General features: G+C 39.9%; 1 protein-coding gene across 8 annotated transcripts in view; it reads left to right on the top strand.

Moving 5' to 3' along the window:
• The window catches only part of SERAC1 (serine active site containing 1), a 66,431-nt gene extending 49,463 nt beyond the window's left edge, over nucleotides 1–16,968 (top strand). For 6 of the 8 annotated variants that reach the window (XM_023254536.2, XM_023254534.2, XM_045058300.1 and 3 more), the window contains 7 exons: nucleotides 6,740–6,890; nucleotides 8,558–8,699; nucleotides 9,703–9,797; nucleotides 11,306–11,403; nucleotides 12,826–13,008; nucleotides 14,166–14,309; nucleotides 15,722–16,968. In XM_023254536.2, coding sequence (XP_023110304.2) covers nucleotides 6,740–6,890; nucleotides 8,558–8,699; nucleotides 9,703–9,797; nucleotides 11,306–11,403; nucleotides 12,826–13,008; nucleotides 14,166–14,309; nucleotides 15,722–15,858 — 950 coding nt within the window. In that variant the 3' untranslated portion in view covers nucleotides 15,859–16,968. Of the gene's footprint in view, nucleotides 1–6,739; nucleotides 6,891–8,557; nucleotides 8,700–9,702; nucleotides 9,798–11,305; nucleotides 11,404–11,896; nucleotides 12,783–12,825; nucleotides 13,009–14,165; nucleotides 14,310–15,721 lie in introns of those variants that run through there. The other 2 variants (XR_006598447.1, XM_045058301.1) reach the window with 2 other exon arrangements.
• Nucleotides 16,969–17,341: the final 373 nt, after the last annotated feature.

The raw sequence follows: 17,341 nt of genomic DNA, 5'->3' as shown, positions 1-17,341 counted from the left end.
GTGTATGTGTATAAATGATAGGTATGCGACTGAATTTTTTAAAAAGGTTTGGAAGGGTGTCCACCAAACTTTTAACCGTGGTTACTTCTGAGGATATACATGGAACTGGGAAATGATGGGAGTGCTAGAGTGGGAATTTGATTATTAAGTGCTCTTTTTTAAATATAATTTGTTAATTTGTCAAATTTATTATTTATCAAATTGGCTAACGTACAGTGTGTAAAGTGTGCTCTTGGTTTTTGGGGTAGATTCCCGTGGTTCATCGCTTCCACAATACCCAGTGCTCATCCCAACAAGTGCCCTCCTCAATGCCCATCACCCATTTTCCCTCCCCCCCCCCCCATCAACCCTCAGTTGTTTAAGAGTCTCCTATGGTTTGCCTCCCTCCCTCTCTGTAACTATTTTTTCCCCTCCCCCCCCCCCCCCACGGTCTTCTGTTAAGTTTCTCAAGATCCACATATGAGTGAAAACATATGATATCTATCTTTCTCTGACTGACTTAGCATAATACCCTCCAGTTCCATCCATGTTGCTGCAAATGGCAGGATTTCATTCTCATTGCCAAGTATTATTCCATTGTATATATCAACCACATCTTCTTTATTGCTTCATCAGTTGATAGACATTTAGGCTCTTTCCATAGTTTGGCTATTGTTGAAAGTACTGCTATAAACATTGGGGTACATGTGCCCCTATGCATCAGAACTCCTGTATCCCTTGGGTGAATTCCTAGCAGTACTACTGCTGGGTCATAGGGTAGGTCTATTTTTAACTTTCTGAGGAACCTCCACACTGTTTTCCAGAGCTGCTGTACCAGTTTGCATTCCCACCAACGGTGCAAGAGGGTTCCCGTTTTTCCACATCCTCGTCAGCATCTGTTGTTTCCTGAGTTTTTAATTTTAGCCACTCTGACCAGTGTGAGGGGCTATCTCAGTGTGGTTTTGATTTGTATTTCCCCGATGAGGAGTGACGTCAAGCATCTTTTCATGTGTCTGTTGGCCATCTGGATGTCTTCTTTGGAAAAGTGTCTAGTCATGTCTTCTGCCCATTTCTTCACTGGATTATTTGTTTTTTGGGTGTTGAGTTTGGTAAATTCTTTCTAGATTTTGGATACTAACCCTTTATCCAATATGTCATTTACAAATATCTTTTCCCATTTCGTTGGTTGCGTTTTAGTTTTGTTGATTGTTTCCTTTGCAGTACAGAAGCTTTTTATCTTGATGAGGTCCCAATAGTTCATTTTTTCTTTTAATTCCCTTGCTTTTGGAGATGTGTCAAGCAAGAAATTGCTGTGGCTGAGCTCAGAGATAGTTTTTTCCTGCTTTCTCCTCTAGGGTTTTGATGGTTTCCTGTCTCACATTCAGGTCTTTCATCCATTTTGAGTTTATTTTTGTGAATGGTGTAAGAAAGTGGTCCAGTTTCATTCTTCTGTGTTTTGGTGTCCAGTTCTCCCAGCACCGTTTGTTAAAGAGACGTTTTTCCATTGGATTGTCAAAGATTAGTTGGACATACATTTGTGGGTCCAATTCTGGGTTCTCTATTCTATCTCATTTGTCGATGTGTCTGTTTTTGTGCCAATACTATACTGCCTTCATGATTACAGCTTTGTAGTAGAGGCTAAAGTCTAGGATTATGGTGCCTCCCGCTTTGGTTTTCTTTTTCAATATTACTTTGGCTATTCGGGGTCTTTTGTGGTTCCATACAAATTTTAGGATTGTTTGTTCTAGCTTTGAGAAGAATGTCAGTGCAATTTTGATTGGGAATGCATTGAATGTGTAGATTGCTTTGGGTAGTATTGACATTTTAACAGTATTCTTCCAATCCATGAGCATGGAATGTTTTTCCATTTCTTTGTCTCGTCTTCAATTTCCATCATAAGTTTTCTATAGTTTTCGGCATACAGATCTTTTACATCTTTGGTTAGGTTCATTTCTAGGTATTTTATGGTTCTTGGTGCAATTGTAAATGGGATCAATTTCTTGATTTCTCTTTCTGTTGCTTCTTTATTGGTGTATAGAAATGCAACTGATTAATGTATATTGATTTTGTATCCTGCGACTTTGCTGAATTCATGGTATCAGTTCTAGCAGCCTTTCGGTGGAGTCTTTCGGGTTTTCCATGTAGAGTATCATGTCGTCTGCAAAAAGTGAAAGTTTGACTTTTTCTTTGCCAATTTTGATGCCTTTGATTTCATTTTGTTGTCTGATTGCTGATGCTAGGATTTCCAACACTATGTTAAACAACAGTGGTGAGAGTGGACATCCCTGTTGTGTTCCTCATTTCAGGAGGAAAGCTCTCAGTTTTTTCCTACTGAGGATGATATTAGCTGTGGGCTTTCAATATATGGCTTTTATGATGTTTAGGTATGTTCCTTCTATCCCGACATTCTTGAGGGTTTTTATTAAGAAAGGATGCTGTATTTTGTCAAATGCTTTTTCTGCATCAATTGACAGGATCATATGGTCCTTATCCTTTCTTTTATTAATGTGACGTATCACATTGATTTGCGAGCATTGAATCAGCCCTGCAGCCTGGGAATGAATCCCACTTGATCATGGTGAATAATTCTTTTTATGTGCTATTGAATTCAATTTGCTAGTATCTTGTTGAGAATTTTTGCATCTGTGTTCATCAGGGATATTGGCCTGTAATTCTCCTTTTTTGTGGGGTCTCTGTCTGGTTTGGGAATGAAAGTAATGCTGGCTTCATAGAATGAGTCTGGAAGTTTTCCTTCCATTTCTATTTTTTGGAACAGCTTGAGAAGGATAGGTATTAACTCTGCTTTAAATGTCTGGTAGAATTCCCCTGGGAAGCCATCTGGCCCACGACTCTTATTTGTTAGAAGATTTTTGATAACTGATTGATTCAATTTCTTCACTACTTATGGGTCTGTTCAAATTTTCTATTTCTTCCCATTTGAGTTTTGGTAGTGTATGGGTGTCTAGGAATTTGTCCATTCCTTCCAGGTTGTCCAGTTTGCTGGCATATAATTTTTCATAGTATTCTCTGATAATTGTATTTCTGGGGGATTGGTTCTGATAAGTCCATTTCCATTCGTAATTTTATCTATTTGGGTCCTCTCTCTTTTCTTTTTGAGACATCTGGCTAGGGGTTTATCAATTTTGTTTATTTTTTCCAAAAACCAGCTCTTAGTTTCATTGATCTGTTCTACTGTTTTTTGGATTCTATATTGTTTATTTCTGCTCTTTATTATTTCTCTTCTTCTGGTCTTGGGGTTTCTTTGCTGTTCTGCTTCTAGTTCCTTTAGTTGTGCTATTAGATTTTGTATTTGGGATTTTTCTTGTTTCTTGAGATAGGATTGGATTGCAATGTATTTTCCTCTTAGGACTGCCTTTGCTGCGTCCCAAAGGGTTTGGGCTGTCATGTTTTCATTTTCATTTGTTTCCCTATATTTTTTAATTTCTTCTTTAATTGCCTGGTTGACCCATTCATTCTTTAGTAGGGTGTTCTTTAACCTCCATGCATTTGCAGGTTTTCCAAACTTTTTCCTTTAGTTGATTTCAAGTTTCATAGCAGTGTGATCTGAAAATGTGCATGGTATGATCTCAATTCCTTTACATTTATTGAGGGTTGTGTTTTGACCCAGTATGTGATCTATCTTGGAGAATGTTCCATGTGCCCTCGAGAAGAATGTGTATTCTTTTGCTTTAGAATGAAAAGTTTTGAATATATCTGTTAAGTCCATCTGGTCCAGTGTATCATTCAGGGCCATTATTTCTTTATTGATTTTCTGCCTAGATGATCTGTCCAATATATGGCCTCTGACTGGCGGGCACAGGCAGTCTTTGTCCTTTAAACGGTTATTTATATACCTTCTTCCCACAGCACTCCAGGGAGGGGATTGCTTTCTCCCATTGTGGACTGTGCCTCCGAACTAGGTACCGAGCCAGGGGCTGGCTCCCCTTCTCCCCAGTTGCGCAAACAGGGCAGCTGGCCCCAGTCCTGAGAAAGCCCCGCAGTTAGAGATTGGATCTTTGTCCATCCTGGTCTGTGGTTTTTCTCTTGTCCGGATACAGTCCTACACTTCCCCAGGCTCTCTTCTGCAGAAGGGGATCCCTCCCATCCGTGCCTACCTGCCTGTTTTGTCATCTCTCTCAGTTCGCTATCATGCGCCTGTGGCCTGCCAGGTTGTCCCCATGGGCCCCTGGAGATGGAATCTGTCACTCTGCAGCCCAGACTCTTGGAATTCAAAGTCCTTTGGTCTCAACCCTGCTGTGTTTGAGGGACGAGGGAACTTTGGGTCCCCCTACTTTTCCGCCATGTTGATTTCCCGTTGTTAAGTGCTATTTTTAAACAATTGCTTTTATAATGAACATGTATTCAGATGTTACAGAATTTAGAAGAATTGAATCTTAAAGACACAAGTTTTCCAAGGGGCATTTGATGTTTTATAAAAGGTAAAGCATCTCAGGCATTGTGAAAATACTTTGTCAACTAAAAAAAGCCATAGAAATGGCTTGCACTTTGCTTTCTGTTGCGTTTCCTTTCTTGGGACTCCATTAAAAATAAAGCCATCTTTTTGAATGTATACCAGTAATATACCTGTGTATCTCTATAGGTAGAATTTCAAAACATTCTTATATTGTTATTATAAAGCATTCTTTAGAACATTTTGAAGGGACATCTTTTTTTAATGTTACAAATTTGAATATTGTTAAAAGATGATTCGGTCTGAGACTTCTTTTGGGTTATTAAATACTGGCCTCCTGTCATCACACTGATCCTTAACACTTTTGCCACGGAGCGTGGGAGGAGGACATGGGGACAGCTGAGTGCCTGCTGGGCTTAGTATGTGCAGTTTTTATTTGGATTTATTTATTAGAACCTTCTTCCAGCCCAAGTAACTTGACTGAGGTTCCACAGCAACGGTAGGGGACAGAAATTTTAAGCCCAAATCTCTCTGCCCTCAAGGTCCATGTTGTATTATTTTAAGTTATATAAATAACATGTGAATAAATTCTCCTGGTAAATAACTTCAGAGAACATAGAGCAAAAAAGTTAAACCCACCTTTTTACGGAGCCCCCCAACCCAACTCCCTCCTATGAGGTGATGACTAGGCACCAAACTAGGTGCCTTTATAGGTGTGTGTGTGTGCATGCGTGGGCGTGTGTTTACATGCACTTCCATACATATTTATGTGCAAAAAGTGTCATGTTTTAAGTACCAAAAACATGAAAAATAAATGAAGCCATATTGCACATAGTATGGCTTTGTGTCTCTTTAAAAAATAATGTTTTGGGGGCACCTGGCTGGTTCAGTCCGTACAGCATGTAACTCTTGATCTCCAGGTTGTGAGTTTAAGCCCCACGATGGGTATAGAGATTACCTAAATAAATAAACTTAAAAAACAACCCATACTGTAGCCATATTGTAGTATAATCCGATGTTGTTGAAGAAAAAAAGTGCATTATAAAGTATATAGCATGTATATATTAGGGGCACCTGGCTGGCTCAGTTGCTGGAGCCAACTCTTGATCTCTGGGTCTTGAGTTTGAGCCCTATGTCGGGGGTAGAGTTAACAAAAAAAAAAGGTCATTGAGAAGTCAAATAGCTGTCAAATACTGTGAATCTCTGAGCTGAGAAAAAAACGTTTCCTTCCTGAACCCCATGTTTTACAGACTTTCATATATCAAGCACTATTACTTTTTTAATATATTTTTTTAATTGAAACCTAATGTACAGTGTTATATTAGTTTCAGGTGTACAATATGATTCACCCATTGTCCGTTACTCAGTGCTTATGATAAGTGTCCTCTTTATCCCCTTCACCTGTTTCTCCCATCCCCCCACACCCTCCCCTCTGGCAACCATCAGTTTGTTCTCTATAGCTAAGTCTTTTTTTTTAGTTTGTCTCTTTTCTGTTTTCGTTTCTTAAATTTCACATATGAGTGAAATCATATAGTATTTGTCTCTGACTTATTTCAATTAGCAGGATACCCTCTAACTGCAGCCATGTCATTGCAAATGGCAAGATTCCTTTTTTTTTTTTTTTTTTTAAGGCTGGGCAATATTCTGCATATATACCACATCTTCTTTATCCACTTATCTGTGGATGGACACTTGAGTTGTTTCCATATCTTGCTCTTCCATATTATAAATAATTCAGTGTACATAGGGGGACCTATGTCTTTTTGAATTAGTGTTTTTGTTTCATTTGGGTAAATACCCAGTAGAGGAATTACTAGATCCTATGGTAATTCTATTTTTAATTTTTTTATGAACCTTCGTACTGTTGTCCACATTGGCTATACCAGCTCACATTCCCACAAGGTTCCTTTTTTTTCCACATCATTGCCAATACTTGTTATTTCTAAGCAAGCTCATTATAAAGAAATCATTTCTTATGTGCGTTAAACACTGCTAATGTGACTGACAATCAGGATGAAATAACTAGTATTAAAATTACTGAGTTTAATAATTCTTGCTGAAAGCAAAATACCCTATTTTCTTAGTAATTGCAACTTTTGTTAGATTTTCTAAATAGAGAAAATGGCTCTTAAACCCCTACCTTCTTTGAGACCTCCTATAGAGGAGAGGGTACCTGGCTTGGGACATGACGTGCTGTGGGACCCAGAGGGCAGAATGGAGTTGGAGTAGTCGTTCTTTTCTGTGAGACAGACGCTGGAGTCTGCCTTTCTCCTGTTATTTTCAGCCAGAAACCGCTCATAGTCTGAGATGGAGTAGCGTCGGCATTTAGGAGCTTGTTCTTCTCACCAGGTTGGGTTTCTATACTGGCAGAAGCAATGAAGTCTCCCCGCATAATGGAGGCCTCACATGCCGCCAGAACCCTGGCTAATCTAGACCGAGAGACCATGCGAGAAAAATACCAGGACGGCGTGTACGTACTACACCCCCAGTATCGCACAAGGTAAGAAAGCAAATGGTGTTGCTTTGTCTCCTGTGGGGAGGTAAAGCCTAGAGGGCTTATCTTTTTATTTTATTTCTACGTAATTTAGATGTTAAATGCCTTACAGATAATCCTGATAACCTTATATACTGACTCCACTTGTCCATAATAACCTCAGAAGAATTGCAGGCTGTCATGAAAGTATGGAACTGGCTAAATTATCAGCGTGATTTTACACCAAGGGCCGGCCTTCAGTAAGATAGTGTTCACCTCTTGGAGTGTGGCCCGCTTGAGTTTTGTAATGTGGGTTGTTTGTTTCACTGCTGGGTTCTTGGAGATCTGAGTTAATAGCTGATTAGGATTGTAGAGGTTGGTTTGCATGGAAGGAGATAGGACACTCTATGCAGGCAATCCTATTAGTCTGGTTCTAGAACTCAAAAGGACTGCAGAAAGTTTATGCAAGTTATAAAATCATGCACTAGAAGGAAGAAGTTGTAATAAATTTGACTCCTACTTCTCAAGGTTATATCGGGTCACCATTTCCAGTTGTATCATTGCTGAGATCGTAAATATAGAAAGGACCACAATGAAAAACTTACACATTTCTGGGATTTTTGTCAGGCACTTTATGTATTTATTTATTTAGAATTTTTTTTAAAAGTTTTTATTCATTTATTTTGAGAGAGGGGGAGAGAGAATCCCAAGCAGGCTCCCTGCTGTCAGCGCAGAGCCCTTTCGCAGGGCTCGATCTCACAGAACCCTGAGATCATGACCTGAGCTGAAATCAAGAGTCAGACCCTTAACCAATTGAGCCATCCAGGTGCCCCTTGTCAGGCACTTTAAAATAATACCTCAGAGGAGTGCCTGAGTAGCTCAGTCAGTTAAGCATCTGATTTCGGCTCAGGTCATGATCTCCTGGTTTGTGGGTTTGAGCCTTGTGTCAGGCTCCGTGCGGACAGCTCAGAGCCTGGAGCCTGCTTTGGATTCTGTGTTCTCCCCTCTCTCTCTGCCCCTACCCTGCTCACACTCTGTCTCTCTCTCTCTGAAATAAACATTAAAAAAAATAATAATACCTCAGAAAATAGCAAAAACATTTAATTGAAAAATGGATTGCCTGGATAATTCCAATTTATAAACAAATAATATGGAAATGTATTTTATATGTATTGCATAATTGTGTGGGTACTATAAATAACTTACAAGTAATACGCTATGTCCAGTTTTTAAAAATGTCCTATCTAAAGACAATAAATTACCTTAAAATCTCATTTCTGCTAAACATTTCCCTTGATAAGTTTTAAAAAATCTCTCATGCATACTCAATTTGAAACTACACTAACTTAATTTCTTAAATACTTTTATTGATTTGTGGAGTATTCTCATGAAATTCTTTGGAGGGCAGTCTATGACATATGTTGCTTCATTGGTCACCAAACTTATTCCAGTTGACTTTGGTTGGTCTACTGGCTGGATCTGTGTCCACTTTTATAGAGTAGCAAGCACGCTCCGTGTCTCTGTGCCCAGACTCCTTACAGGGATCCTCAGCGCACCTGTGCTTACACGGCCTGCCTTCGTGGTTTTATCTGCTGTCATATAAGCTTGCTAAGCACCATCCACAGAGTGCTGTGTAGATTCTTTCCCAAGCAGTAATGCTTTCATTCTTCTTTTTAAAACTCTCTCCCCCTCAGTCAGCCCATTAAAGCAGATGTCCTTTTTATTCATGGCCTTATGGGAGCAGCATTCAAAACATGGCGCCAGCAGGACAATGAGCAGCTTTTAACTGAAAAGATTTTAGAGGACGATGCCAGGTATACAACATGTTGGCCTAAGGTAAGGAAGTGCTGACTTTGGTTAGGCCACCTTCTTCATGACACATTGGTGTCTCCAGCTGTCAGGGCCTCATTGTGATTTGCTTATTTTTCTCTTTCTACTGGGATTTTTCTTCCATGCAGATTTTCTGTTCCTTGGGGACATTCGTAGTATATTCCTGAACAGCTCGGCTTGTCACCCTGCCTTCTGTTGTGTAATTTCTGATCAGGGTGTGGGCTATAACTCTCAAGGAGTATTTCACTAAGTTAAAAAATGGGTGAGGGCCAGTATTTGTTCGTTCCTATTAAAAATATAACCCATAACATATTCATAATAGTTAGCTAGTTCTGTGACTTTAATAATTATAAAAACAGAAATACTTTGAAGAAATAATTCTACTTTGGATTTCCTTGATGACATTTCTTCTGAGAGCCTTAACTCTGAGATGAATGCGTCCAGTGGAATATACCTAAAGTTCAGTGAACACGGTTGTTGCACACGTGCAGTTTCTTGGGCTTTGTCCCACCGTGGCTTCCTCACCTTCACAGAGGCTTATCCCGCAAAGAATGGTTTGCACTTGGTCTCTAGCAACGCTGAAGTACGATAGACCCTGGGTCCACAGACAACTGTGACTCAATTAGTATCTCTGAGTTCCAGGTCAAATCTTCAACCATCATATTCTCTGTGCTGAGATCATAACTTCCTGTTAAGTGCTCTCCAAAATCTGATTTGATCTGGATTCCAAGAACTCCTTGCTTTTGGCTATAATGCATTAAAATTGAGAATATGTTCTGGAAACTTGCATTGGCCTTATGCTTATAAATATTGGTGCCACCTTGTGACCAGAGACATAAAAAGATAAAACGTTGGAACTGGTTTTCTAGTCACCTTTAAACTTTATTCTAATGCTGTGTTTATTAGTCGTCAGTATTACAGTGACCTTTAGTTACAGGTGTCAATTACTAGGAAATAACTGAAGCAGTGGAAATTCATATATGTTCTTTTGTACCTTTTAATTATATAGACATGGTTGGCAAGAGACTGTCCTGCTCTCCGAATTATATCTGTGGAGTATGACACCAGCCTGAGCGACTGGAGAACGAGGTGCCCGATGGAAAGGTAACAGAGGAAGCTGTGGGCTGGGAGGAAGGGCCAGGGTCCAGGCCACAAGTGGACCCTCTGGGGTGGGGAGAGGGGCTTTAGCTTTTGATGCCACAGACAGAATTTTATTATGAAAACCCTAGCCTTTTTTCTCTTCCTTCTAGAAGGAGTTAGTAATATATAAACAATGAAATAGTATAAGGCTTAGATACAGCTTCAATGTTGGATTCCTAAAGTGGTTCATTTGTAACTATTCTCATAGTAAGGACCAGTGGATTCTATAGCAAAGTCTCCTTTACTCTCAGAAGTAAACGTGAAGCTTTTTCCTTTCGTGTTCACAAGTATATTGACTAAAGGAAGCAAAGAAAAGATGCTGAGCACTGTAGGCTCCCGGTGTCACTTGTAGGTCACATGTGCTGACTGTATATACATGAAGGAGCCCTGGACCTCTTGGCTCCGGGACCAAGACTGTAGCTGATTGTACCTTTGACCCACTGTGTGATCAACAAGCCATCTAACTTGTCTGGGAGGCTTGGTCTGCAAATTGAGAGAGTTGGTCGGAATCACTGTTACCAAACTGATTGGCACTGGTGAATGGCCCCCACTTAGGTGCCAGAGAAGTGTTCTGAGGGCCAGTGGGCAAGAGCTCAAGGGTCCTTCCCCATTTCACCTGGAGGAACTCTGACAAACCTTTATTGCAAGGAAAGGATTCTATATCTATAGTTTATTTTTACTTAAAAAAATTTTTTTTAATGTTTTTATTTATTTTTGAGGCAGAGAGAGACAGAGCATGAGTGGGTTAGGGGCAGAGAGAGAGGTTAGACACAGAATCCGAAGCAGGCTCCAGGCTCTGAGCTGTCAGCACAGAGCCCGACCCAGGCCTCGAACTCACGGACAGTGAGATCGTGACCTGAGCTGAAGTCGGACGCTCAACCGACTGAGCCACCCAGGCACCCCTAGATAAACAGTTTAAAACTACCAGACTACATAGTTTTGAAGTTCCCTTTTTGTTTGAAAGTTACTTTGAATTTTCTGATTCTGATAGCTTTCTGGTATTTCTAAATAACCAAAACGACGAAAGCTTAATGTTTGCAGCATAAATACAAGTAGAACTAACCAGCAATGGCAGGTGACCACATAGGTGAACTCACAAGAGACAACATGGTGTTATTTTCAGGCCACATAATGAGAAAGGACACACATCCTAAGTGGTGGGAGCAGTTGGTGCGAGACCCGAGCTTGACTTGTAAAAATTGCCACACGCATATTAGATGCTCAAACCCTGCTTGTTTAGTAAACGAGTGGCCTGTTCTGGGCCTAGATATTCCCAGTTATGCCAGTGTGACTAAGAAATGGGGAATGAGCAGTTGTAGAAATCAAGCAGAGAGAATAGGGGTATTCCTGACCCCAAAATGTAGTGTATGATATTGGCCCAAAAAAGTTCTTGTCTTAAAAAATTGGAGAATAAGATTTGTGGCAGGGAGGCAGTAGCCCCATGTTATTCCTGCTGGTTTCTTTTCGTCCAGGAAGTCAATTGCATTCAGGAGCGACGAGCTTCTGAGGAAGCTCAGAGCTGCTGGTGTTGGGGACAGGCCAGTCATTTGGGTGTCACACAGCATGGGAGGTAAGTACATTTCATCGTTGTGAAGCCAGCGCTGTGAGGCTGTTGGAGCTGTTACCCCAGCTGTTTCACTTAACACTGGCCCTTTCCCCCCAAATTAACGTTTTTGGCTGTGGCTAAGTTTTTAAATTACTCTCCTCTCCTTCCCTGCTATTTGTTTTTCTACAAGGGGACCACAAGGAACAGGAGTTTGACAACATCATGATCTCATGTAGTGAGAATCAGTAAACAGCAGAAGCAGTCTATGGCTTATATAAGCCTGACCTATAAATATCCCTCAGCATTCCCGGCTGGTCCTTGTGCTCCCCGCTTCCCTGCACCCCCAACCACTGCGGAGCCCACAGCCCCAGCCCCAAGCCTGCTGAAGGGGAGGTGTGATGGCATCTGGGACCTGGTGTAGGCTTGCTAAGCAACATCCCCTGCCCCTCCCAGCCCACTCCCCACCCCCTTTCTCTGCGAGTTTTCACCAGCTGCCCTGCAATGGGCCTTGTTGCAGCCTCTGACCTCGTTTATCTGATGAAACGCTCAGGATTGCAGACTCAGAGTTGGGGATTTTTCTCAGAGAAAGGAAGATGTAGCCGTTTGTGTCCGCAGAGGTCTGCTGTCACCATCTAAGTGACCTTTGTGTTGCATCATCAGCTTCAAGCCCAGGGTAGGAGGACAGAAGAGATGGTGCCTTCCTGGGTGCATTTGCCTACGGAAGGTTTGTTTTCCTTGGGGGTTAAGCTTTAGGGGACTCTCTTTTGAATATTAGTACTGTCCTCATGGTGTGGCCATTAGTGGGTCACTGTGGGCAGGATGGGGAGACTAGTACTGCACATGTGCTTCATTGATGGACACCCCAAATAGCAATGCCCGGCACTCCTTCTGTGGGACAGTGCATCCTGTGATAGAAGATCTGCATTTCAGGTGAGTTTGTAGAATCTTACCTGTTTGTAGGCTTGTGTTCTATACAGTTGGCCCTGGAATAGCATCAGGACTAGGGGCACTAACCCCTGCATAGTCAAAAATCTGCATATAGCTTCTGACTCCCCCAAAACTTAGCTACTGATAGCGTACTGTTGACCAGATGCCTTACTGATAACGGTCAATAAATATGTTTTGTGTATGTATACCGTACTGTATTCTTACAATAAATAAGATCATGAGAAGATATATTAACAGTACTGTACGAAATCCATTATGAGTGGACCTGTACGTTCAAACCATGCTGTTAAAGGGACATCTGTATTCTACATTATCAAGTGCTAATATTTTAAAGCCCTGTCTGTTGGACTATAGAGAATTGTTTAAACTTTTAAACGAAACATCTCTTTTTGTGTATATGTTCCCTACCACCACCCCCCTGCCCCGCTTTTTTTTTTTTTTTTAGAACAATGGAAGGAAGAAAAACAGCTCATGCATTCTTTTTCTTTGTACAACTAGGTCTTCTTGTCAAAAAGATGCTGTTGGAAGCCTCTAAGAAGCCAGAAATGAGTACTGTTATAAACAATACCAGAGGAATAATTTTTTATAGCGTCCCTCATCATGGATCCCATCTGGCTGAATACTCTGTTAATATTCGCTATCTTCTCTTTCCCTCCTTGGAAGTCAAAGAACTCAGCAAGGGTAATATTTACCTCCCGTCACGAAGGGAATTGGGATTGTATTACAATATTAGTTATACAGGACAAGGAGGAAGAAAGTGTCTAACTTGGCTATATTATCCCATTTTTTTATTTGCACTTGGTCTTAGCCAAAAGGCCAAGAAGTGATCCCATTTTGTTATTTGTATACAAATCATGTTTAGACTGTCATAGAAAATTTTTAGTTTAGGCTTGATCTTTCTTTGATACTTTCCCTTAAGCCATTATTTGCTCAAATATAACAATTTTAATACTATCTTAAATATTTAAAATTTTAAGTATTATTCCAAATTACCAACGAACTGCTTTTTTCCATGAGTTCAGAAGGTCAACTTATTAAGACGTAAACAAAGTTTTAAGATTTTCAGGATAGTCGTTATAATGTACTATCTTTACTTTGATTGATAAGCATTTTCTCTTTTTCTGGAACACCTATTGATCATTTTGGAGCCCCTGGCTGAGCCTTAATATATCACTTGTCTTTTTGTTCAGATTTGCTCTCCTGCTTTATGGAGAGTTACTTCATCTTCTAAACCTTCTATTGAACTTTATTTTTGGCAGTTGTTTTATTTTCCACAAACTCTTTCTTGTTCTCTGATTCTTTTGAAATCATTTTAATGATACTAATTCGAGGTTTTTCTTAAAGTTCTTTTCTGTTTCTTCACTGAGTTCTGTGTCTTCTGTGCCCAGGTTTTTTTTCCCCCCTTTCTTTTCTTTTTGTTCACCAGGTCTGTCTCTTTTAGGTTGTAGGGTCTCTTCTAGGATATGGTCTGTCCTGGTTGCCTTTTCCTAGTTGAGGATGGGGGACAGGCACTCTGTGATTAGAGACAGGCTCTGTTGATGGGAGGTTGGGCTTTAGGGTGAAGGTGCCAGCCAGCACACTGAGGGACCCCTCAGTCCCACATACCACATTGCCCTACATACTTCCAGTCAGCCAGTAACATGTGGAACCTCTCCCTCTGCCTGCTGGCCTCTGTCAGTTCTGGGGTGGCTTTAACTCTTTAGTCTCATCTTAACGGCTTCTTGGGAAGGAGAAAATAAGCCACGAACTTTCATCAGGACCCTAATTTTCTCTTTAGTACATTTTATTATGAATTGGATAAACAATTTGTCACAGTCTTGTTTTCTGTAATTTTGCAGATTCTCCTGCACTTAAAACACTACAGGATGACTTTCTGGAGTTTGCTAAAGACAAAAACTTCCAGGTGCTGAATTTCGTGGAAACACTGCCAACTTACATTGGTAGCATGATTAAACTGCATGTGGTACCTGTGGAATCAGCAGGTATTTACTCTTGCGAAATTTGTTCCCTATGAGATGCCTAGTTGGTGGTACCTATATTTAATCAGAAGCAACCCGTTTTTATATCCAGCTTCTCAGCTAAGGAGACAGTTTTAAGAAGATCTAGATTCTATGATTCTTTTCAGCTATAGATTAAAATTTCTCTGCCAACATACAGCCTTGGCATTACTCCTCTCCATCCCTGCATTTAACTGACTAGCTGGCCAGGGTTCATTGGCTACTTCTAAGCCATAACCAGTGAGCTCTGTCGCATGAAAGTAAGAATACAGAGCCCTTCTGTCAGAACGAAAGGAGCATTTCATTTAACAGACTGATGATTGATTTGTTAAAGGTTTCTACATGCAGCTAAAAGTTTGGAAGCTTTAGTAAATGGAGGATTGTATTTTTTTTAGTTTTTTTCGATTGGAATCTTAGATGGGGAATATTCAAACACCAGTTTTTTGTTTGTTTGTTTTGTTTTTTTACAATACTGGAAATAACCAATACCTGTTACTATGGTGTATTATAATGTATCACAGGCTCTTTGAGGGTAGGGCCCAAATCTTAATTCTCTTTATAGCCTCCGATATTACTCTGTATGTAGTATATAACCCACACATTTCCCTTCTTGAACCGCTTTTCCCTCACCTGGTCAACTGGATCACCTCTGATACAGGGCTGGGTGCTATCTGGTGGTATTTGGCCATACTGAGGGCTCTCAGGGACAGTGTGGATCTGGAGCGTCTGGCAGATGGTTCTTCAGCCTGTATAACACGTTTTGTCCTAAGTCCATTATGTATTGAGCCTAAAGAGACTTTACCGCAAAGTAATACCCTATAGGGTGAGGAGTTCATGGGTTGAAGAACTTACAAAAAGGACTTTGGAACTAGGACCTCTTGTCACTTCCAGCTAGGTGACTTTGTTAGGCTGAAACATCAGAAACTCTACTAGATCTCTCAACCACTAAATCATCTTACCCTGGTAGAGTGAAAGATGGATCCCATGTGAGACGTTCCCATTCTTGTCAGGATAAGGGAGCTCGTTATGAAGTATAACAACATAAACTCTAGAAAAAGAGGTGGTTAAAAGAGCCGTGGAATAATTTAGTAATAACGTGCAAATATATAAAGGTTTTGAGGATGATACTACTCAGGTTCTGTTCACTGTTAGCAAGTAGGCCAGAACACATAAATTCTACAAAGAGTTTATGAAAAGCATAAAATTATACCTGAGAATCCATTCTCATGTGATTAGTCACATGTAGTTTAGCAATGGTCACACTTCTGGTTCCTTTATCTTTTTAGAGTCCATTAGCACCACCAAATCACATTTGGAACCACCCAACTGTCCTCGTTCAGTATTGACAGGGGAAGCCTCTATTTTTACTTAGATTTTGACATTTTTGTTTTCTTCAGATTTAGGCATTGGAGATCTAATTCCTGTGGATGTTGACCATTTGAACATTTGTAAGCCAAAGAAAAAAGATGCTTTTTTATACCAGCGTACCTTACAATTCATCTGTGAAACTTTAGCCAAAGATCTTGAAGACTGACCGTTATCTTCTTCCATTTTGCAAGAAATTTGGTGTTCTCTTTCTCTTTTAAAGCTCTAAGCAATCATGCAAACATATTCCCTATGGCATCACTGTGGTCTGAAGCATGTTGCAGGCAACAGCCTATTCTCATTTCATGCACTGAAAAGCACAAACCTAAAGTGGCAAAGAATGAAGGGCTAGACTGGATTCTTTTGATTTAAAAGAAATTCCATATGCACTAGCTTATGTTTTGCAGCGTTGGCCCTGGTGCAGAGAGCAAGCTGCTACGGACAGAGACTGCCTTTTGTCATCTGTGACTGTCTCCAGCTCATACCAGGAGGAACACTGATGGTTTCTCAAGGGAGAGCAGTCATCACCTTCCATAAAAATGCCATTTGGAGAGTACCTAGACTAGAGAGGAGACTGAACTATGGAATATAATATGTAGAATATAAATATTTTTTGTTCTGGGTTTCCATGTGCTGTAAATTTAAAAATATATATCCGTGTAAACCTTTGTCTAACATTAACTGTCAGACTTGTCATCCATGGGCAGTTCCTTACAAGTTTTTATTTTCATATTGCTGAGAACAAATAATTCTCTTTTTAAAAGAATTGTAGCCTCTAGTAATTCTTTCCAGATTGCAGCTACCTATACTTGTAATTTTTCCCAGATAAAGTAGCTAATCCATTATATATATATATATATATATATATATATATATATATATATATATCAGCAGTACTTAGTATGAAGATTCTCTGATTCTCTTTAAGTAACATAGACCTTTCTTTCATGCTCATTTGAAAGTTGCATCAATTGACCTTGAGCATGTAAGAAATATGAAATCACGTTAATGACTTTTTAGTTTTAAATAACAGCATTAAGATAGAAATCGCGTAATATTGATCCTTTTAAATATACAGTTGGTTTTTAGTGTATATACAGAGTTGTACGACCCTCCCCACTATGTAATTTCAGAACATTGCATCATCCCCCAAATTAACTCTATACCCATTAGCAATCACTACTCACCTCCTTTCCCTTCAGCTCCTGCCAAACACTAATCTACTCCCTCTATGGATTTGCATATTATGGACATTTCATATAAATGGAATCATACAATGTGTGGCCTCTGTGTCTGCCTTCTTTTAGCATAATGTTTTCAGGGTTCATGTATGATGTAGCATGTATCAGTACTTCATTCCTCTTTATGGTCAAATAATGTTCAATTGTGTGGAGATATACATTTGTTTATGCATTCATTGGCTGATGAATATTTAGGTTCTTTTCACTTTTTGGCTATTATGAATAATGCTGCTGTAAACACGTACAAGTTTTTATGTGGACATATGTTTTCCATTCTCTTGGATATGAGGAGTGGAATTGCTGGGTCCTTTTAAACCTATCGTTAGCATTTTGAAGATGGTAGACATTTGTAGAATGGGATAACCAAAGCTAAAACTATAAAGTACAGCATCTGAAGGTAAACTCAGGTCA

Source organism: Felis catus, chromosome B2 (assembly GCF_018350175.1).
Source record: "Felis catus isolate Fca126 chromosome B2, F.catus_Fca126_mat1.0, whole genome shotgun sequence".
NCBI classification, from domain to species: Eukaryota; Metazoa; Chordata; class Mammalia; order Carnivora; family Felidae; genus Felis; species Felis catus.
This window is presented reverse-complemented; position numbering and strand designations above follow the sequence as displayed.